We start from the raw sequence: 22,747 nt of genomic DNA, 5'->3' as shown, positions 1-22,747 counted from the left end.
CCTCTTAAATTTGCACTGCATAAGATTCTGTTTTGTGTAAATTGGACTATAGTGAATATTTGCTGAGATCTATACAGCAGCATCCTCAAGACCAGGCATAGGCAAACTCAGCCCTCCAGCTGTTTTGGGACTACAGTTCCCATTATCCCTGACCACTGGTCCTATTAGCTAGGAATGATTGGAGTTGTAGTCCCAAAACATCTGGAGGGCCGGGTTTGCCTATGCCTGCTCAAGGCTCTGTGGGACCAAGTAGCAGAGGAGAAATTGTGAAATAAATCTCCTAAACATGTTTGTTCAGTACTTTAATTCACCTCAGTTCACTGAGTCCTTATGACTGCAGCTTTGTGTACTAATATTTTCCTGCCATTAAAAAAAAACCCTACTCATACATTGAGTTGGACTTGGTAAGGGGAAGAAGACCTCTAGCTACTTTCTCTTAAATATATAAATTAACTTTAAACTTCCTCCAGGACAAAAACGAGATCTCGATAACACCCTGTGTTATTTTATCTATCTAGATTATACAAAAGGTTTTGGTGGAAAGTTTGGGGTGCAGACGGACAGACAGGACAAATGTGCCCTTGGCTGGGATCACCAGGAAAAAGTACAACTGCACGAATCTCAGAAAGGTATATACATATTTCTTGGCTGTACATATAAAGGGGTACAATGATTATCATTCTGTATAATGCTATACTGTTGTCGGGTTCATAAAGAAGGAAGGTATATGCATCACATGATCTCTAGCAGAGGTCACCAGAGCGGTGACCTCCAGATTCTAAACTACAGCATCCCTAACCATTGGCTGAAGCTGATGGAACTTGGAAACTTGTGAAAATAAGTTTCAGACTCAAACTACATGTTCAAAAATATTACATGGGCTTGCACCATTTCACTTGTATATTGTGAAGTGGAAAGGGAAATAGTAGTATGCCTGAATGCTTTCCCTTGTGAAAAATATGTTCTGCTTTTGAAAAGATGGGTATATCAGAGAAAGTTTTATCATATTCTTCTCCTTGCTGTGATTGCCATGTATATGCAGGGGATTTTTGGCCTGGGCTTCCAAACGTGTGGCATTCCAAGCTGTGATTTCTCCCAGCTGCAATCTGAAGTAAAACAGTCTTGGAACCATAAGATTTCTCAATGTGTATTTTGGTTCGGAATTGCATGATGTGTTCCTGAAAGTAGTTATGGGAGGCTACTGTTCAACACCATGGGAGTCATCCCGTGGTGTCCTGCGGGGTTTTATCTTGTTCCCCATACTATTTGACATCTATATGAATCCACTGGGAGCTGTTGTCAGGAGATTTGAAGTGCCATCAATATGCAGATGATACCCACCTCTCTCTTTTTGTTCCATCGGAGTTGGGAGAGGCAGTTGCTTGGAGACAGTGATGGACTGAATCTTGGAAAGAGAGTTGTTATGTGTTCTGAGTTCTTACACCCAGGAAGTGAGGAGATGGCCTGCCCTAGGTGGGATTACACTCCCCTGGGAGGAGCAGATCTGTTCCTGGATTCAGCACTGTTTGTTACTAGAGGCTCAGGCGAGCTTAGAGGCTAGGAGTGCCTTTTTCCAGATGCCGCTGGTTCACCAGCCTCAGCCCCTTTTGGGCAAAAATGACATGGCCATTATACTCCACGATCTGGTAGCTTCCAGATTGGATTATTGAAATGTGTTCTAAATGGGGCTGTCCTTGAAAATGACTCAAATTTAAATTGGTCGAAAATACAGTGGCCAGATTACTGGCTGTGGCTCCATTTTCACTCCTGTTTTAAAACAGCTGCACTGGTTACCATTTTGTTTCTGGCTCCAGGATACTCATATTAGTGTTTAAAGACCTAAATGGCTTAGGCTCTAGATACCTGAAAGACCAACTCCTTCCCTATTGGACCCCCTTGAGCTCTAAGATTGGTAGAGGGGGGCACTCTTGTTCGTTCCACCACCCTCAGATGCTATGGGGAGGGAGTGGCCCAGGAAAGAAAATTCTCTCTGGCAGCCCCTAAATTGTGGTACTCCTTCCCAGTAGAGGTGTGTCTGGCAACTTCTTTATTTAGCCTCTGTGGTACTTGAGATGCATATTTTTAGGACCCACCTTACTTTTGTGATTTTTACTTTTTTGTGATTGTAAGTTGTTTTAATTTTTTTTTTTTTGCATTGTGTTTTAATTGTTGCAACCTGCCCTGGTACCTTAGGGTTAGGGGCAGGTAATAAATTAATACTTTGGGGGGGCTTTTTTAATGGTGTTTGTTTTTGGTTCATCCATGTTGTATCTAAATATGTTTCTCTTCCTCCTGTCCTTCTCCTTCTCTTCTCTTGCTTCTTTTTCCTCGTGATATAACATGGATTTCTCAGACTATAAGAGTGGTTTCGGAGGGAAATTCGGTGTTCAAACAGAGAGGCAGGACTCCTCAGCTGTGGGGTTTGACTACAAGGAGAAACTAGCGAAGCACGAATCACAACAAGGCATACTTTCTAGTTGTAACTTACCCAGTGCAGCCACTTCTACCACAGACTTAAGTTGCTCTCTTTGAAAGCCCTGCACCACCCTCGGGCAGTTTCACGGCAACATTTCTTTCTCTCTGAATCATAGCATCCCAATACATCGCTGCAATCTTTAGTTGAATGTTTTAAAGCTAATGGCAGCCATTCATCATCATCATTATTTTTGGCAAGTGCGGATCAGGTCAGTAGTTTGCAATAGTATTGCTTGAGTGTGCACTCCATGATATATGAGGAGTGGACCTCTACCGTGCCTTGTTTGGTTTTTGATTCTGGCCTACGAAGCCTGAGTCTTTGCCACAGCAAGGTTGCTTCTGTCCAGGAAATGTCACTTGTGATACCCACGTCCTTGAGTTTCTTCCGTCATAACAAGAAGCCAACATTTTAGGTTTATGCTGAAATTGATATACTGCTTAAAAATGTCTCTCTCTTTAAATGCAATGGGTGAAATAGTATAACAGGCACCACTATGAGATGATCTTCTTTTCTCCATGTGCTGTGAAATCAACCTAGCCAACATTACATACATATATATATATATAGAGAGAGAGAGAGAGAGAGGGAGAGGGAGAGCCTCTTCAAAGGAAAACCCATGTGCAATTCATTTCCTAGAACTAGTACAGTAGTTTCCATATGTTGCAATGTTAAAGTCATGCACTATCCATCCGATATAAAATATGCCCTGATTTGGCTGTTAGAAGGTTTGAGATTTTGTTTTTAGTGATCACCGCTTCATGCAGCATATCAGTTCAATATAAAACATGTGAAATAGTATCTTCATTGACACGTTAGGCAAAGGTGATTTGGTTCCAGTGTTTTGGGTGGATAGATAGATATAGAAACTCTCTTTACATGGAATCTCCTTGATGAAACTAAGGCAAGGTAGCCCATGAGATCCTTCCATCAATAAGAAGTAGTTCATTCCTTCAGTTTCCCCCCCACAGTGTGTGTGTTTTGTAGAAGTTTGTCTGTCCAGCATTTAATTGTACCGTGTGGTACTTCTGTTGTCAATCTGTAATGAGACAATGCCCTGCTCTGAAATCAGTGGGCCTGACTGATGTCTGTTCAGCGCTTTTCATTATGTCTACTGAAGACTATGTCTTGGTTGGATACAAAGCCCTCTGTGGTCAATATATCTGTGTCTTTTTGGCATTTAAAACGCTCATTCATTGACATGGTGAATGCCAGAAGTGGCAAGAAGTAAATGCTAGAGTAGTAGAGTAATCCAAGCCTGTGCTATAGAAGTGGTGTGTGGCAGGCGGGAGTGTTGGGTCCAGAGAGGGAGAGCATCCTTTTCTTTGCTTGATTCCTGTCAACAGTCATCCAGTGTCATTTCAGCCGATGAATGTGGAAGCATGAATCTGGCCCACTGTAGCTTGCACATCTTCTTCCAAAATCTTACAAGTATATATATTTCATCTATTGCATCTACTTCTTTTCCGTTTTTTTGCTTGGCTGCAGTCATTGGGAACTCTTAAGCATGCAGCTCCTTTCAGTTCTCATCTGCATTTGAGAAAACTCAAAAGAGGGGTAGAAACAATCACCTTCAATTAGTGTCGTTGTTTTTTGTCGTGTTTTTAGACTATTCGAAAGGCTTTGGTGGAAAATATGGCGTGCAGAAAGATCGAATGGATAAGGTATGACCGTAAATCAAATATTTCTTATGGCAAGAATGGGCAACCTTTCGTTTCTGTCTGGGAACTGATGATGGGTGGAGCCGGAGATAAATTGTCTGCATTAAATAATGTGGAATAAATACCCCCCGACATCAGTTTTCATAATGGCTGCCTCAGATTAGAATCTCCAGTCCAATGCAGAGATGCTCAGAAATAATCCCCTCTGAATTCAATGAATACGTATACAAAGGAGCTTCTTACTTTATTTTTTAGAACAGCAGACTAATACAGATACTGTTCTGGAAAAGAGATCATTTCTTAGGGGTGTGTGTGTGTGTGTATATATATATGTATGTGTGTGTGTGTGTGTGTGTGTGTGTATATATATATATATATATATATATATATATATATATATATATATACACACGTGTGGCTGGTGGATGATGAAAGTGTTTTTTTAAAAAAGAAACAAAAATTGTGAGGAAATTCATATAAGCTGCAATTTTAGCAGCTAACAAGGAGTACAAAAACATTACATATAAATGACCAAATGCATAAAAAAGAGTGTTGCAATATAAAAAGCATCAGGGATCAGTTCATAAAAGCATCCTCAACCTTCAATGCAACTGTAACCATGTCTACTCATATGTTGAACATATGAGTCTTTGTGATAGAGACATCTTTTCCCTTTGCTACCTCATATCATTGTGCACTTAAAGCTTCTCTACTGCTTTTTGAAATTGAGAGTTGCTCTTTTGGGTTCTCTGCTCAGTTGAAATTTATCTTTGTGTTTCATTTTACTTATAAAAAAATGTCAAACACCTCTTGCATCCAAGTTTGCATTTGTTATTAGATTGCCAAATGTCAGGTGGCATTTTGCTTTGTCTGGATACTTTATTAAAATCACACAGCCTTTTTACAGTATTTGTTTTGAGTGCACATGTCACCTTTGAGAACGTGCAGCTTGTACTTGAAAAGCAACTTTGGAGCATAAAAAAGATTTCTTTAAATAAAACCGTTGTGTGCATTTCTAATGGCTTGTTATCTTGTCCCCGATATGTGTGTGACCTCATCTGGCTTTTATTGATAGAATGCATCAAATTTTGAAGATATTGAGAAATTATCTTCAACGTACCAGAAGACCAAGCCAGTGGAAGCTGGTAAGGCTATATTTTAACATGCTGAAAATATCTCCCCAATTTTTTCCTTGTTTATGGTTTAGGTTGCCCTTATACCTGAAATATCTTAAGTTCTTGATGGCCTAAGTGCCTAGCATTATGAGGATGAGGTGCTGTGAATCTCAGGCTTGTGTGCTCCTCTCTTCACCTCTGACACAGCCACAAGGAGATACGGAACTTCAGCTTTTGTTTTGGATTAACCACAGTTTAGTGTTGCAACTGAATCCCAAGTTAATCTTAACTATGGTGAATAAAAACAAGACAGCTTCTTAAATTATGGCTTGAAGGTGACTAGTTTCCATTAAGCTAAGGCTAGCCACAGTTTCCCCCAAGTTCAGATGGCAGATCAAATGTGGTTAATCTATAAAATGAAAGGAAAACTTCGCAACTCCTTGTAGCAACATTTCAGGGGTGGTGGTGGTTTGTGAGCCTGAGGTTTACTGCATTTCACCCTCAAAATGCCAAGCCATGCTTAAGCATTACATGGGAGTGCAGTCATTGCATCAGCATAAGTACTAAATCTCCTAGGTGCATAAGTACTAAATCTCCTAGGTGCATTTAGCTTTCTATGCTTGGAATGGCGAAATAAAAATTGGATCGACTTTCTAACGTATTTTCTTTTTTGTCTGCTCAGGAAGGGAGTCATCATTTTAAATTGAACGTGTCAGCTAATCCTTGGCCTTGTTGCTGGAATGACTCCCGAATTCCTAACTTTTAAGTCAGTCATTTAGGCCTGAACTTTCAATATGTTCCAATTTTTGCAGCATCTGTTTTTAGTAGGAAGGTGAATGAGTCAGGCTTCTCAGGGGATTACATTACTTTTTCTAAGTATAAAGAATTTGCTTAGTCTTAATTTTGGTTACCAGTTAACTCTGGATCTGTATGTTGTGGAGGTTTGCATAGGAATCTGCCCTGTAAAATGAACGTCTCAATATTTCTACTATTACAGCAAATAACAAAACCAGCAACATCAGAGCTAACTTTGAAAACCTAGCTAAGGATAAAGAGCAGGAGGATAGGAGGAAGGCGGAAGTTGAAAGAGCTCAAAGAATGGCACAGGACAAGCAAGAACAAGAGGAAGCCAGGAGGACGCTGGAAGTCGGTGAAATTCATTGTTTTGTCTTTCTTCCCCCCTCTCCCACCCTTGAGAAAAAAAGTCAGAATTTTGTTTTTAGAAAATAATTAACTTTAAAACTTCTAGAAAGCTGTAAACTTTTATGATTCAGAACTAGAATACATATTTTAAATAGGTCTGGTTATTGTTTGCTTAAAGTCTTCCTAGTTCCAGGATTCATTAATTAGGCTGTAATCCAAATTATGGATTCAAAACTATGAGGAGGGAAGGAAGCTATTTTTAGATATTCTTAGCATCCCTGCTTTCTGGTTGTCACTGCAGTATACACCCCAACTGATGAAGCTCATAAAAAGAAAGTTTCTGCTGATAAAATGTGCGCTGTTGTCAACCAATCCCTTTGTGTGTGGACTGGGCACAGGAACCTCTACCCATGTTGTGTTTCCTGTTAGGACCTCCATCTTCATCTGAACTGCTCCTTTTATTGTTAAGAAACCTCTTGGTGTAACTCTGTATTGCTAGCATCCTATAGGTCACTAGCCTTACTTTTGCAGAGACATTCAGCCCCCTGATTTCCTTGCTCTGGTGCTGGCAATAGAATCATTGTTGAGCTGTTCTGAGCTGCAGTGGGATAGAATTGGGTCCTGAAGATGGCAGGCATGCCTCCTTTATGACCCTAAAGCTTGATCCTATGATTGGGGCACACAACTAAACAATAGAGAAGGAGGTTTGCATGGGGCTGAGCAATTTTAAAATTTTCTTGCCCTGTAAGGTTTGAGTTAAGTAGCTGGCAAAATGCAGAGGCAGTTCCTCAGTAAAATATGTAGAGCCAGCTGGAATAAATACACTAGAAGGATCTTTCTTTCTTTCTTTCTTTCTTTCTTTCTTTCTTTCTTTCTTTCTTTCTTTCTTTCTCTCTCTCTCTCTCTCTCTCTCTCTCTCTCTCTCTCTCTCTCTCTCTCTCTCTCTCTCTAAAAGCGTCAACCTCTGTTGAGTGTTCTCTGTTAAAGAAATATACCGTAACTTGGCTGTATCCTTGCTCCCAACCGATTCCTTTCCTCATCATATGATCTGTATCCCTGATGATGTCATTTAAATCTAAGAAAGAGGAAAGCAAGGTGGTAGTTTTTACTTTTATTTCTAATGATCAAAGATACTAGATTATTGCTCCTAAAAGCCTACCTCTTTTGGACTATCTATAAGTCCTAGAAAGTGCTCTACAACTTAATCTGCAGAAAATTACTAGCAGCGGCACCCAGCATGGGTCTTCCTACTGCCACCCACTCTGACTCCTGCCTTTGAGACACTGATGTAGAAAGAAATTGCCTGTCTGCTACAGAATATGTGGGCTCTGTGAAATGAAATGCAGCAGTCCTGTACTGCTTGCATTCACAACACCTGGTAACAATTTAGTGTGCCAGACCACAGCCCTGGGACTACAAATGAAAAATAAGTTCCTCTCCCAGCTTTGTAGTATGTCTTGTCTTGTTAGTGGGTTAACTAGACAAGGGAAGACTTACAGACTTGTTTCCCATCAATGCTTACTTGCGGTGGGTGGGTGGGGGTGGGGAGATATATAGTAATCAGTGTTATAGTCATCGCTCTTGTGTATTGTAATTCACCATCAGGAAAATGCACAGTACCTAAATGTTTATGGCAGGAACATTGAACAGATCACTTATAACCCAGTGCTAATAATTTTGTGTATTCACAAATCTTATATCCTGTTCTTCTTTCAATGTGGAACTGAGGACGGCTGGCGGCCAGTAGATAAAACAACTGTACTGTACACAATAATATATCATCTAAACCACAAAGTCATGGCAGCAACAATTCATCAGTACAACTGCAACTAAAAATAGTTTACCTCTTTGTATAAGCACCTGGCCAGTGTAAAAATATATAGTCTCCTTGTAAAAACAGCATTCCTTCATGTCTTGCTGCCCAGACATATATTGACTTAAGCGAACAACTGAGACTTAAAAGTGCAGTGTTTAATAAATCCTACAGCGATTTCACTAATCAGCCGTGGCAGAGAAATAAAGATACATACAGTGACATAATCAGCTAATAGAAGAGTATAAAAATACAACAAATACAATACACTAACAATAGAAAGCAAAAACACACAGTGCCCTCTTCCCTCCCTCAGTAGCAGCAGCAATGTGGAAATATGGATAAATAAAGTGAAATGTGTAGGATATAGCAGATTTAACTATTGCCATTTCCACAATTGTTTACAGCAAGCAGGAGGCCACAAGTGTACTCGCTGTATGTCCCCTGCTTATCTAGGGACAAGAGGGGCTGCCCTTCCTTCTGTGACTCTTTCAGCTTTCACCTGGAAGCATTATTTGATCCAATCTCCTATCCTGGGGTGCCTTTCTTCCCTCCACCCCATTGGCAGTTGCTCCAGAAAGGCTGACCAGTGTCACCTGTGTTGTTCCACCTCACACCAGTTGCTGTTAATTGGCATGATTGTTTCTGGGAGTCTAGGGAACAGGAGGCTTCCAAAACCCCTTTCTGACTCCCACTGTCTTGGTGGCAGCTGCTGCCTCTGACAGTGCTCCACCTGGCAGTTCACATTTAGGCCATCTTTCATCTCCCTGTCCTTTACCCTTAAGTCCAATCAGCTTGTCAGAAAGGTGATGTCTTTTGCATTGGAAAATGCAGTGCCTTTATGTTGCGAGGCCATTTCTAAAATAGGATCTTGGTGAATTAATGCAAGGGAACCAGCCTCTCATGCTTAAGGATACATAGAAATCAACAAAACAGGTGAAGGAAGGACTTAACAGACAATACAGGCATCTTGCCTTATGGTGTGGAATTCTCTTTGCAAGTGGAACCTGTGAAGGAAATAACATACTTGCCAGCCCATTCTCACTGCGACGGTGCTGCTTCATGGAGCAGCAGTGATGGCATAAGAGTCAGCCCATGAGTGGGGTAACTTGGTTGCCATATTCATGCAGCTTGCCACTGACTACGTTGAGTTGCAAGCTCTCAACATGGTCACACTGGCTCACATGCTCCTTGTATGGTACAGTAGTTGTAACTGGAGGGTAACTCCTTGTGGAGGATTTAAAGGACGACCTCATCATAGTCTTACTGTTAAGTATTCTCCTCGCCGTGCCTGCTTTCTGTTTTAGCCTCCTGCAGTGTGACTCCATAAGTGAAACTGCTGCAGAAAATAAGTTACCTTCCTTACAAATTCTCACTTTTTAATAGAGGGGCAAGTTAGTAGTAGTGTTGCGTGTAAGTGCAGCCCACAAACTTCCTGCTCCTCTTGTTGTGTCATGTCTGTGCTACAGATCTTGCTTTGATCCATATCTCTTCTCCCGCCCACCCACTCTGTTTTTCCCCCTCTTTCTTTTAAAGGAACAGGCCAAAGCCAAGAAACAAACTCCACCTCCATCTCCTGCTCCTGCTCCCGCACCGCAGCCTGTGGAAGAAAAATTGCCGTCAAGTCCAGTCTATGAGGTTAGTTTGCTAGCTATAGTCATTTAGCCAAACAGGAAAAAAGCAAAGCCCTAGCTGGAGGGCAAATGCTTTGCATGCTGAAGCTCCCAGGTACAATCACTGACATCTACCTGTCAGGTAGGAAGTGCTGTGAAAGAGTTCTGTGCCTCCTCTGCTTGTCAGGAGACAGTGTTAGGCTATATGCACAAGTAGTCCAACTGGGGAATCTCTGGAAGCTGCCTTATACCACTCAGGACAATAAGATTGTAATAGATTTAATCACATTTGCTATGCTAAATTTGGAACATTCGGCAAGGGAGAGATCATGGGGAGAAATGAGAATACGCTTGAATGAATTATCACAGGGTAGTGACGAGCAGACTTTGAGCTGCATAATGAACAAACATGCTGTCCAATTGTATTCCCACAATGACTGTGATGTGGCTGTTGCAGTGCACCACCCCAGCTTCTCCTTGAGTCTGCCAAATTACTTTGCCAAGGAATTGATCTGTCGGAAGGGCACTTGCAAATTGTCAGCTTGCAGCAGTCTCCAAAAGGCAAGCAGTCCATGGGCTATCTTCATTTGCTCCTCATTTTTGAGGAGGAGTTCCTGGTCACGGGGAGGCTTCTAAGCATGTTCAGCTGAAAGCGCTTAGGAAGGTCAGAAACGTGCTAAGAGGAAAGCACGCTAGGCAAATCCACACCGTGATCAAGTCCCGCCCGGAAACCAGTGTCCCCACTGTGGAAGGACGTGTGGATCCAGAATTGGCCTCCACAGTCACTTACGGACCCATTGTTAAAACCATGTTTATGGAAGACAATCTTCCTCGGCTACATGTGATCACCAAAGAAGAAGAAGAAGTATTTGCCCTGCACACTTTAGCCCTATATGCATTAATGTAGTGTGCTGTGCATTGTGTCCTGTGTACCGGGGGTGGGGCACCTTTATTAGCCCAACAGGGACATTCTGAGAGCCTCGTGCCAGCTCTGGGTGGGGTCAGAGTCACCGTCAGAGGCAAAACAGACAGAGCTATGAATATTCAAGACGGAGCTATGAATATTCAAGAACACATGCTAGTCCAGGCTGTGGATTGGAGAAGGCCTTAAGAGTCCCTGCATTCCCCACCACCCTTCCCCCAGGGTTGAGGTTTCCTCCTCCTAAGGGAGGCAGTAATAATTCTGCATTTCTGTAACAACAATGTACTTGAAGTTCTCTCTGTTATGTTCTGGCTGCCTCTCCTTCCCTCTAGGATGCCGTTTCCTTTGAGTCTGGCTACAAGAATTCAAATGCAAATTACTCAGCTGCGCACGAGCCAGAAACCAACAACAAAGTTGAAGAATCTGACTACCAAGAAGCAGTCAGTCAGCGAGAGCCAGAGTATGAATCTGAGACGGTGTATGAAGTGGCTGGGGCAGGAAACCAGTACCAAGCAGGTTCGACAGCTTGTCTTTTGACCTAGGAGAGAGAGATCTCTTTGGTCATGGCTTTAGGCAATGGTAGACTGTTCTCAGATCTGGTAGTTTGAGATGTTCAGGCTAGAAAACACTCAGTGAGTGACAGGAGCCAGGAGGTAATACTTTTGAGTAGATGGTTCCTTCTTTTTCTAAAGCTATGCAGGGCTGTGTCTAGCTAATTCTGGGTGGGAGATTTACCTGGGAAGCCTCTCTGTGCTGTATTGAGCTTCTTAGAGTAGCATCAGATACAAACCTATAAATATTTGGGGTCTGTGCTTTCTGAAAAACAAAACTGGGGAAAAGGCATACTAGCTTGACTTGTAAGGTGTTAATGGTATTACATATAGGGCATTTGCTGGGCCAGGGATATCTAATGATTCTAGGCATCTGAAAGTAAGTCCCTCTCGGTGGGATTTATTCTCCAGTAAACATGTCTAGGATTGCAACCTCAGCCTACTAGGTCTTGGCTTCATGCAATAAAAATGATCTTAAATGGTGATTAGAACCTTTGTTGGATGATGCAACTGAATATGGGAGAGACCAACTTTTATGTGTCAGACTACATGTTAGTACATGAGTTTAAGAAATTCACATATCCCTTTATTGTGTCATGCATAGTAGTAATGTGTCCCTTTCCCTTTAGATGGAAGTACTTACGAATACGAAAACGACCTTGGAATAACAGCGATAGCCTTATATGATTACCAGGCTGGTAAGCAATACATATCCTTAGTTCTGCAGTTCTGATTTTTTTTTAAAAAATATATATATTGCATGGAGTTATGTTGATCATATATATATAACAGGCATCCCCAAACTTCGGCCCTCCAGATGTTTTGGACTACAATTCCCATCTTCCCCGACCACTGGTCTTGTTAGCTAGGGATCATGGGAGTTGTAGGCCAAAACATCTGGAGGGCTGCAGTTTGGGGATGCCTGATACATAATATGCTTCAATAAACACTATCTCATACAATGCTCAATGTTTTCAGCGCTTGTCACAAGCACAGGAATGGTGGGTGCAAAATTCAGTAGGTGAGAACACTAAGTTTCTAACCCTTGCACCTGCTTTAAAGGTGTGTAGGCAACACCTGATGGTATCTCAGAAGCCAAGAAGGTAGGGATGAGGCTACATCTCACAGCTTTGCTATATGGCAGAGAAGTATTTTCTGCTTAAATCACTGACTCTGATTGAGACCACTGAATTTCAGTTTGTGGTAATTCGTTACACCAAATAGTTGCCTCCATAGGAGAATCTACATTGCCTTTTGGGGAAAGGGTTATTAGTTCCACCTCTAGGTTGAAGAATACATTTCCACATCTGTGGCAGGAGTGAGTAGATGATAAAAATAATTGGTAACTCTCCCAGTTACCAATTTTACATAAGCATTTTTGTTTTGCTCTTGAGATTTGGATTACCCGTTCTTCTGCAAGGTTTGTGTCACTCACCATACTCGCTTTCCAGTATGCCGAGTATATTCCCCTGAGAATCCTTGCCAAACAGTCTCCCTTTTGCAATCTGCTTCAAAGGGGCTTTCCTTTTGGTAATGATTCCACTGCAGGATTGCTTTCCTAGGTGATCTGGAGGACAAAGACCCCAGTGCCACAGCAAATCAGCAAAGAGTTTCGCAGAGTTCTCATGTGAATTCCAAACGCACTTATTCATCATGCCTGACCATTAAAAAAAACAAGTATCCTATCTGGAAGTAGTCCTTGGTGATGGCATGATCTGGCACACACGTTCCAGGAACAATCTTCAATGGTTTCGATCTTGTTCTCGTGTACCACCTCGGCCAGTGTGAGGGACAGGGGATATCGCGAAGTCCCTCCCCTCCTGAGTTCAAGCCCGTCCCCGAGCAAAGGGGAAAGCAGGGAGAGTTCCGATTCCAGTGGGGAAGCAGGAAGTCGTGTCCGAGGCTCAGGCAAGGTAGAGGAGCCAGGGTCCCAGGTGGGACAGGAAGGGGCAAGCAAGGGGGGAAGACCCATCCCTCCAACTCCAGAATTACGCAGGAAGAGGAGGGGCAAGAGGATGGGTCTGCCAAAGCTTTTGTGTTGGAGAAAGACGCGCCAAAAGCCATTAGGAGGTTCTGAAACCGACTGACAACATCGCTCCGTGTAAATAGCAATGACTTGAGCACTGTAAATACGCAGCACCAATAAAAGAATAAAATGCAGAGCTGCGTAGCGTCGTTACTCTGAAGTAGTCCACTCCGGCCACTGTGACAGCAACCTCCTAATCATTTTTGGGCTACTTCGGAGTTGCCGGGATGAGCGTGTCCGAGGAGGAGAAGTGGCGGCAGATCGCTGAGCAAGCCCAGCTAGAACTGCAACAGCTGTCGCTGCAGGCGCAGGGAGAATTGAAGGCAGCTAAAGAGGAGACTAAGAAGGTCCAGGACGACCGGCTACAACTTGCGGAACAGGTGAGAGAGCTCCAGGAAAAAGAGCAGCATTTAAGGGCGGTGGCGGTAGACCTCCAAAACAAGCTGGATGCAGAGAAAAACAAGGCGGGAGGGGCTCCCCAAGTCCAAGTGCTGCCAGGAAGGAGAGCAGGGACCCTTGTAAGCAAGTTCAATGGAGACCCGAAGGAGTTTCAGGGCTTTGAGACTGAGATCGTGTATGCTCTTGAGCTGCACCAGAATGAGTTCCCCGATGATGAGCACAGAGTAGCGTTTATTGTGGAACATCTCACCGGAGCAGCCAGGGAGTGGCTAAGACCATTAATCGCAACCAAGAATCCTTGCATGAAAAATGTCCAACAATTTCTAGAAGGTTTGAGGACGATGTATTCGTCCGATAGTCATTTGGACCAGACTAAGGAGGAACTGCATAATTTACGCCAAGGAAATATGACAGTTCGCGCATATTGGGCGAAATTCACCATGCTGGTGCACAGACTGGGGTGGGTTTTGGATTCGCCTCCCATGCAAGCTGCGTTTTACTTGGGTTTGAGCGAGGAGGTGAAGGATGAACTCTCGAGAGGTCCAAAGCCCAGTACTATGGATCAGCTGAGCAAAGCAGCTCTGGCGGTGGGGGTGAGGCAGGAATCCCGGTGGAACGACAAGCAAGCGACGCGCGCAAAGCGGGCTTGGTTCCCACGGTCGCAGGAGAAGCCACTCCCTCAACAACCCTTTCAGGCCACGCCTGGAGCCAGCCAGGACCAGGAGCCCATGCAGATTGATAGCGCGCGCGCGCGGGCTTTTCAAACCCCAGCGGCGCCAAGACGCAAGGAGGGAAGGGGCGGGAATTGCTTTCTCTGCAACTCACCCCAGCATCTCGTCAGAGACTGCCCACATCGCAGGGAGTGGCAAGGAAAGGCGGGAACGGTGGTGCCCTCCCCCACTGACGCAGCACCACAGCAGGGAAACGGGAAAGCCTGGCTGCAGGAGACAAGGGGCAGCAGCCAGGCACAGTCAGCAGACAACAGCCCCAGCCCGCCCACCCGCACAGAGAGGTGCAGAGCCAGCCCACCCCTCCCAGAGCAGGAGTGGTTCTAGAAGTGACGCTAACGCTCCCAAATGGCTATCCCCTGACGGTCCTCGCCTTAATTGACAGTGGGGCGTCCGCCAACTTCTTCTCGAGAAGCTTTGCAGAAGAGCACCAAATCCAGCTTTTGCAGTTGGATTTTCCTCTGCACGTAGCAACCATTGACGGCAGGGAGCTGCTGGGAGGGGCCATCACACATCAAACCCCCCCCATGAGAATGACGGTGGGAAGGCACTCAGAGACACTGGCGTTCAACGTCACCACCATCTCAGACCCCCCCATCGTCTTGGGCATGAGCTGGCTGGCGCGCCACGACCCCTCCATAAGTTGGCATCAGAGATGCATCACTTTTGGATCGGACTTTTGCCTGGAACATTGCATGCAGCACCAACCAGGGGAGGGGCCTCCGATAGCCACGGTGGCCACCATGCACGTCAAAGGGGGTGAGGCGATACCCAAGCCGTACTGGGACCTGCAGGAGGTCTTCAGCGAAGCGGAGTCCGACCACCTACCCCCACACAGGTCTTTTGACTGCCAGATCAACCTGGTGCCAGGGGCAACTATACCCCCAGCCAAGCTGTACGCCATGTCAGACCAGGAGCTGGAGGATCTGCGCGCTTTCATCGACAAGAACCTCAAGCGGGGGTTCATAAGGGAAAGCAAGGCAGCAGGGGGCAGCCCGGTCTTCTGGGTGGACAAGAAAGACACGCAACAGCGCCGTCTTGTGGTGGACTTTAGACGGCTGAATTCGGTGACAGAGCCCGTGGCTTTCCCCATGCCCAGAGTGGATGATCTCCTGACAGCGGCACGCAGGGGCAAGATTTTCACCAAGCTGGACCTAAGGGGGGCGTACAACTTGATCAGGATCCGGGAAGGAGATGAATGGAAAACCACGATGTTCACGCCTCTGGGCTCTTTTGAATATCTGGTGATGCCCTTCGGTTTGCAAGGGGGCTCAGCATGCTTCCAGGCCTTCATGCACCACGTCCTGGGGTCCCTCCTCTTCAGGAAATGCTTGGTCTTCCTAGATGACATCCTTATCTACTCGAATGACCCAGTGCAGCATGTGAAAGATGTCAGAGAGGTGTTGCAACGCCTGAAGGAGAACCACCTGTATGTGAAGCTGGAGAAGTGCAAGTTTCACACCAAGGAGGTGGACTTCCTGGGCTACAAGCTGTCAGACAAGGGGCTGGCGATGGACAAGGACAAGGTGCAGGCCATCCTGGACTGGCACAGCCCCAGGACGCGCAAAGATGCCCAACGCCTACTAGGCTTCGCTAACTTCTACAGGAAGTTCATCAAGAACTTCTCTCGCGTTACGGCTCCCATCACGGACTGCCTGAGAGGCAAGCAGAAGTTCAAGTGGACACCAGAGGCGCAAGCAGCGTTCGAAAGCCTCAAGAGAGTGTTCGCCTCAGACCAAAACCTGTTCCATGTGGTGCAGGACGCGCCCCTACGCATTGAGACAGATGCTTCTGAAAAAGCTGTGGGCGCAATTTTGTTGCAACTGGACGCCAACAGGGAGTGGAGACCCTGTGCCTTCTTCTCCAGGAAGCTGACACAGCCTGAACGCAACTACACAGTGTTTGATAGGGAACTTCTTGCGATCTACGCTGCGTTCCAGCACTGGCGACACTTCCTGGTGGGCGCGAAGCACCCCATCCAGGTGTGCACAGACCACAAGAACCTGGAGTTCTGGAGAACTGCCAGGGTGCTCAACCAGCGGCAGATACGGTGGGCAGAGTTCTTCTCGAACTTCAACTTCTCCATCCACTACATCCCGGGGGAGCAGAATGTCAGGGCGGATGCCCTCTCCCGCAAGCCAGAGTACATGGAGGAGGAGGCGCCACCAGCCCCAAGGCACATTTTCCCCCCGTCGGCATGGTCCTGCGGAGCAGCTGTGGTGAGCGAGGCAGAACTCACAGCACTGACGGCAGCGGATGAATTTGCCAACCGCATCTTCAGAGAACTGAGAGGGGGGAGGGAGCAGGCAAAAGACTTTGCAGAACGCAGAGGGCTGCTTTTCTACAAGGGTGCGCTGTACCTACCCACCACCCAGCTTCGACGTACGGTCCTCAAGCAGATGCACGACAACCCTACAGCGGGGCATTTTGGAAGGGACAAAACCGCTCACCTAGTCATGAGACACTTCTGGTGGCCAGGGGTGCGGGAAGATGTTCGAGACTATGTAAGGGGCTGTACCACCTGCCAGCGGGCGAAGGTGGTCAGAGCAGCGCCACCAGGGTTGCTGGAGCCCTTAGCCACACCACACAGGCCGTGGGAAGTGGTGTCCATGGACTTCATCACAGATCTGCCTTCGTCCAGGGGTAAGACTGCAGTGTTGGTGGTGGTGGACCTTATGTCCAAAATGTGTCACTTTATACCGTGTGCCAGGGCAGTCTCGGCAGAAGAGACAGCCAAACTGTTTGTTGATCACATTTTCAGACTGCATGGATTACCTTTAAGGGTTATTTCGGATCGTGGCCGCCAATTTGTTTCCAGGTTCTGGCGGCGGCTCATGAACCTCCTGCAGGTGGAGGTCAGCTTGTCGACGGCTAGACACCCGCAGACCAACGGACAAGCGGAGAGGGTCAACGCCATTCTGCAGCAGTACCTGAGATGCTACGTCAGCCAGCGGCAAACGGACTGGGTGGATCGCTTGCCACTAGCAGAATTTGCCTACAACAATGCAGTGCACGTCTCCACAGGGGTGTCGCCCTTTAAGGCCAATTACGGGCGCGACCTCAGATCTTTCCCAGAGAGGGAGAGGGAGGAGGAGGAGGAGGAGGGCCCACAGGCTGAGGATTGGGCAGAGGAACTGGAGACGGTGCACCAGCAGCTCAGAGAACACTTGGAGAGGGCCAAGGAAGCGTACAAAAAGGGGGCAGATCGCCACAGGCGACAAGGGGAGGTCATCAGGGTGGGGGACAAGGTGTGGTTGTCCTCGGAGGGCCTTCCCACCAGAGGGAGGTGCAAAAAGCTGGCACCCAAAAGGCTGGGCCCCTTCACGGTCACGCAACAGGTAAACCCGGTGGCATACAGGCTGGCACTGCCAGAGGACATGAGGGTGCATCCAGTGTTTCATAGATCGCTGCTGTCGCCGTACAGGGAAAGCAGCAGGCTCCGAGACAGCGAACAAACCCCCGAGGGAGGGGGGGAGAGGGAAGGCAGGGAGCAACTCAATGAGGCCACGGCCATCCTGGATTCAAGGTGGGGGGTGGGGGGACTGGAGTACCTCATGGCATGGGAGGATGCTCCACCGTCCCAGAATGAATGGGTCCCAGCCACTCAGATACAGGAGGAATTCTTGGTGGAAGAATTTCACGCCCTCTTTCCCCACAGACCCAAGCCCTGGCACATGGAAAGGGAGGGGGAGGAGGAGGAGGCACGGGAGAGCAGCTCACCATGGCGCTGGGAAGCGGAGTTTGAGGAACCAGAGGATGAGGTATGGGTGTCACCGAGATCCACCCAGTCAGAGGAAGGAGCAGATTGGCAGAACGTTTTTACCCCCACCAGCTCTGACGCCACGGACTTTTTGGGATTCCCGTCAGCCCAGGCGGAAGGGGGGGGCTCGCAGGACTGGGGGGAGGTATTCACACCAACGGGCTCGGAGAGCACTGAGTTCTTAGGCTTCCAGTCGTCACCGACACATGGGGGGGGCCTGGGGAGGGGTGAAGGAGAGCTTGGGAGGGGGGTGGATGTGAGGGACAGGGGATATCGCGAAGTCCCTCCCCTCCTGAGTTCAAGCCCGTCCCCGAGCAAAGGGGAAAGCAGGGAGAGTTCCGATTCCAGTGGGGAAGCAGGAAGTCGTGTCCGAGGCTCAGGCAAGGTAGAGGAGCCAGGGTCCCAGGTGGGACAGGAAGGGGCAAGCAAGGGGGGAAGACCCATCCCTCCAACTCCAGAATTACGCAGGAAGAGGAGGGGCAAGAGGATGGGTCTGCCAAAGCTTTTGTGTTGGAGAAAGACGCGCCAAAAGCCATTAGGAGGTTCTGAAACCGACTGACAACATCGCTCCGTGTAAATAGCAATGACTTGAGCACTGTAAATACGCAGCACCAATAAAAGAATAAAATGCAGAGCTGCGTAGCGTCGTTACTCTGAAGTAGTCCACTCCGGCCACTGTGACAGCCAGGCTTCCTCAAACTCTGCCCTCCAGATGTGTTTGGCCTACAACCACCATGATCCCTAGCTAGCAGGACCAGTGGTCAGGGATGATGGGAACTGTAGTCTCAAAACATCTGGAGGGCTGAGTTTGAGGAAGCCTGACCTAGGCAAAAGAATCACATGTTTCTCATAGAATTAAGGTATTTCATATGGGAGTTTGGGGTCTCTGGTGCAATCTAGAGCTGTGTTCCCATGTCTTGGGTGTAACCCATACTCTGCAACACCAAAGACCCTTTCCCTCTTTATAACCATCAATGAGAACCCTGCTTGAACACAGATTAACATAATTAACTATTATTTAGTACCTTAGCTGTTCTCCCCCTTTTATATCTGTATAACTTGAGAGTTGCTTCTGCTCTTTCCACAGCTGGTGATGATGAAATTTCCTTTGATCCTGACGACATCATCACAAACATTGAAATGATCGATGATGGTTGGTGGAGGGGAGTGTGCAAAGGCAGATACGGGCTCTTCCCAGCTAATTATGTCGAGCTGAGGCAATAGGAAATAATGTCCTACCATTTATGCCTTAATACCGTGATCATTCGTCTGATTTATTACACTACAAATCATGTTCTTTTTCTTCCGGAGGATGGAGGGGGTCTATACATATTCCTTTTATATTTAAGATATTTTGCCGATGCTTTTACAAATGTTTATGGGCTCAGAAATCGCTTAATATATTGTAACCCTCGCATTCCCCACTTCAGCCTGTTATCATAGGTTTTTAATGCGGTTTGAAAATGGGGACTTTTCCTTTTGGCCAAATTGGTGATGGTGTTCACAACAGTCTCCAAGGCATTTTTAGCTCTTTCTGACGGCAACTGCATGTCTCATTTTGTAGCTGTTTGTGCGCTGAATTCCCAAGTACGGTAATTATGTCCAGCCTCTTGTACTCTCAGCTACTCATTGTCAGCTTCCCAGATCTTAGCCGTGCAACTTTATAGATCACATTTCCATATATAGGGAACATAGGAGAAGGACCTGAGAGAGTTGCAGTTGATGGCAATTAATTACTCCATAGGAAAAACCTTTTTACATTGATAATAGGAAGGATCCAGTGCAGATACATTTAAAAAAATATTTTCTTGAGGACTGCAATCCAGTGGAAAGTTCCCTTGTGCAGCCACCATTCATTCAGTCCAAAAGAGGGTTGATGCCATTGCCATAAGCATTTGTTGTCTGTGTTCTCCTCCAGTGGAAGCCTCCCAATATATTGGCAAAAGAAAACCCTGTTTTGCTTCTTCTCCCCGTGCCCAGAACACTGTGAGATTTTTGGTCCTGAGAGACTTGCCAAGAAGTGACGGTTGTCATTGTCTTGCAAATAACATCCATCTACTGCATGCAGTTCATAACACTGCTGCCTTGAAGGTTAAAATGAGGCAATAGGTGTGTACATACATACTAGATTTTTATGATTTGGAAGCGGGAGAAGGCCGGCTGTGTAGTAAGCTGGTTATGCAACCATATTTCACTCAAGGAATGTTAATAAGAGGAGCTTAAAACCTAGCAGATAATCTCTACTAAGCAATGTGTAGAAAACTACCACCTTTTTTATAAGTTCAGCTGAAACTGCCAGTAACACGAATCGGTAAAAGTGTGTCTGCCTCTTGCCAAATGTTAAGCTGAAGTTCTTGCTACTACTTCAATGGGACAAGTCAAATATTGGGTTAGTCACTAATTTTGATCACATGAGCATCCCTACCAAAGACGTGTTCAGTGTGTGTGTCCTGTCCATTTCTACTTGACTGGAGGAATTCAGGGAGGAACTGATTGAGCAAGAAAAAGTGAAAAAGTCTCATAGGTAAGCCCAGTGGAATATTAAAATAATATTTATGTAAAATGGCAGTGTACATACAGTGTATCTAGGAAGAAGGCCTTGGGGGTGGGATCATGGGGGGTGGTGGAATTGACTAGTTGGGACAATCTTTAAGAAGAATGTGACTTTTACCTGTTTCCCACTGGTTTCTATTTGTCTCCTGATTGCATTAATAGTATTACATTGGGTTGGGCCAGATTTTATATGCAGTTAATCTTACCAAGTTTTGCATAGGACACCTCATAGGGTACATTATTCCTTTTTTCCTTTTTTGTAAATTAAATATTCGAATAAAATTTTGGAACCATCTGCAGAGCCTGTTTGTGTGTGTGTTTTAAAGGCTTTATTTATCACATACTGAGCTAGTTTTAAAAAACACACAAAACTATCTCAGAGTATGTGAGAAAGCCTTGGTCACTCCAGCTCTCAATGAGGCACCCACAACCATTGGTGAGCCACATGGACAGCCCAATTCTAGCAGATTTCACCATCCAGGAAGGACTATTAAGGTCAAAGGAGCACACAGTAGACCTTACACCCCTGAGCACATTGTCTGCATCCTTGGGTACAACATAATCAATGTGCTAATTCCACCCATCTCTAGCTCTGTATTCACTAGGGCAGTGTTTCTCAACCAGTGTGCCTCCAGATGTTTTGGGACTACAACTCCCATCATCCCTAGCTAGCAAGACCAGTGGTCAGGAATGATGGGAGTTGTAGTCCCAAAACATCTGGAGGCACACTGGTTGAGAAACACTGCACTAGGGCAACTAAATTGGCCTGGATATGAGCTGCTTTCTCTGCAAAATATGTAGCTAATACATCATAGTGGGCTCAGTATTATCCAGCAGAGCTTTTTAAGATCAAGTGGCCTTGGTGTAGACATGGGGAAGGTGAAGGGAACTGTGGTCTAAACCACTGAGCCTCTTGGTCTTGCTGATTGGCAGGTCAGCAGTTCGAATACGCGTGACGGAGTGAGCTCCCATTGCTCTGTCCCAGCTTCTGCCAACCTAGCAGTTTGAATGCACACCAGTGCAAATGGATAAACAAGTACCGCTGCAGCAGGAAGGTAAGCGGCATTTCCCATGTGCTCTAGTTTCCATCACGGTATTCCATTGCTAGAAGCGGTTTAGTCATGCTGGCCACATGACCCGGAAAGCTGTCTCTGGACCAACACCAGCTCCCTTGGCCTGAAAGCGAGATGAGCACCCTAACCCCATGGTCACCTTTGACTGGACTTGAACGTCCTTTACCTTTTGTTGTTCTTGTTGTTTAGTCGTGTCTGACGCTTTGTGACCCCATGGACCAGAGCACGCCAGGCACTCCTGTCTTCCACTGCCTCCCACAGTTTGGTCAGACCTTTAGCTTACCTAAGTGTGGCGAAGCAGGCCCTAGAGCCCTCAAGGGCTGAACAAACTAACCAGTTGGTGTGATACCCCCTCCAATCTATAATTCTGGTACACTTGTCAGGGGCCTAGAATTGACGGACTTGATGATACGACTAGGGCCACGCACACACACACACACACACTCATGTTACGTAATTTATGAAACAGCTTATAACTGGTATATAGAGGATTTGTGCTTAGCTTAAAGTCAAGTCATTTTCAAGACTCCCTGTGTAAATATATTTTAAAGGTATATACTTTTTTGTGGGGTGGGTGAAGGCAGTATAGCTGTAAATACATTTCATTCTACCTGATGAAGCTTCTCATGTTGCTTCCGTGAAAAACCTGGGTCCATTTTGCCTATTTGGGGGAATTCTTCATCTCTGTCAGATTTTATGATAGCGCGGGGGGGGGGGGGGGGAGGAGAGAAAATAAATAATTTGGAAACCAGCGGGTTAGCTTACAGACAGCTTGATCAATGTGAATCACTCACCAACAACATGATTGTGTTTGTGTCCTCTGGTTATTGTTGTATTGAAAAAGCTTGCTCTATTTTTTGAAAGTCTGTGGTATATTGCTGATTGTTGGCGGCAGCTGCTGTGCAGAATAGACCCAT

The 22,747-nt window shown here is 45.9% G+C and overlaps 1 protein-coding gene across 3 annotated transcripts in view; it reads left to right on the top strand.

Annotated features, from left to right (window-relative positions):
* The window catches only part of CTTN (cortactin), a 34,119-nt gene extending 13,067 nt beyond the window's left edge, over positions 1-21,052 (top strand). For 2 of the 3 annotated variants that reach the window (XM_035116883.2, XM_035116892.2), the window contains exons 9-16: positions 519-629; positions 4,082-4,137; positions 5,210-5,279; positions 6,247-6,395; positions 9,742-9,843; positions 11,073-11,256; positions 11,921-11,989; positions 19,292-21,052. In XM_035116883.2, the coding sequence (XP_034972774.1) occupies positions 519-629; positions 4,082-4,137; positions 5,210-5,279; positions 6,247-6,395; positions 9,742-9,843; positions 11,073-11,256; positions 11,921-11,989; positions 19,292-19,428 (878 nt within the window). In that variant the 3' untranslated portion in view covers positions 19,429-21,052. Of the gene's footprint in view, positions 1-518; positions 630-2,353; positions 2,465-4,081; positions 4,138-5,209; positions 5,280-6,246; positions 6,396-9,741; positions 9,844-11,072; positions 11,257-11,920; positions 11,990-19,291 lie in introns of all 3 variants that reach the window. The other variant, XM_060275061.1, reaches the window with a different exon arrangement.
* The last annotated feature ends 1,695 nt before the right edge of the window (positions 21,053-22,747 follow it).

This window comes from Zootoca vivipara, chromosome 1 (assembly GCF_963506605.1).
Source record: "Zootoca vivipara chromosome 1, rZooViv1.1, whole genome shotgun sequence".
Lineage (NCBI taxonomy): Eukaryota > Metazoa > Chordata > Lepidosauria > Squamata > Lacertidae > Zootoca > Zootoca vivipara.
This window is presented reverse-complemented; position numbering and strand designations above follow the sequence as displayed.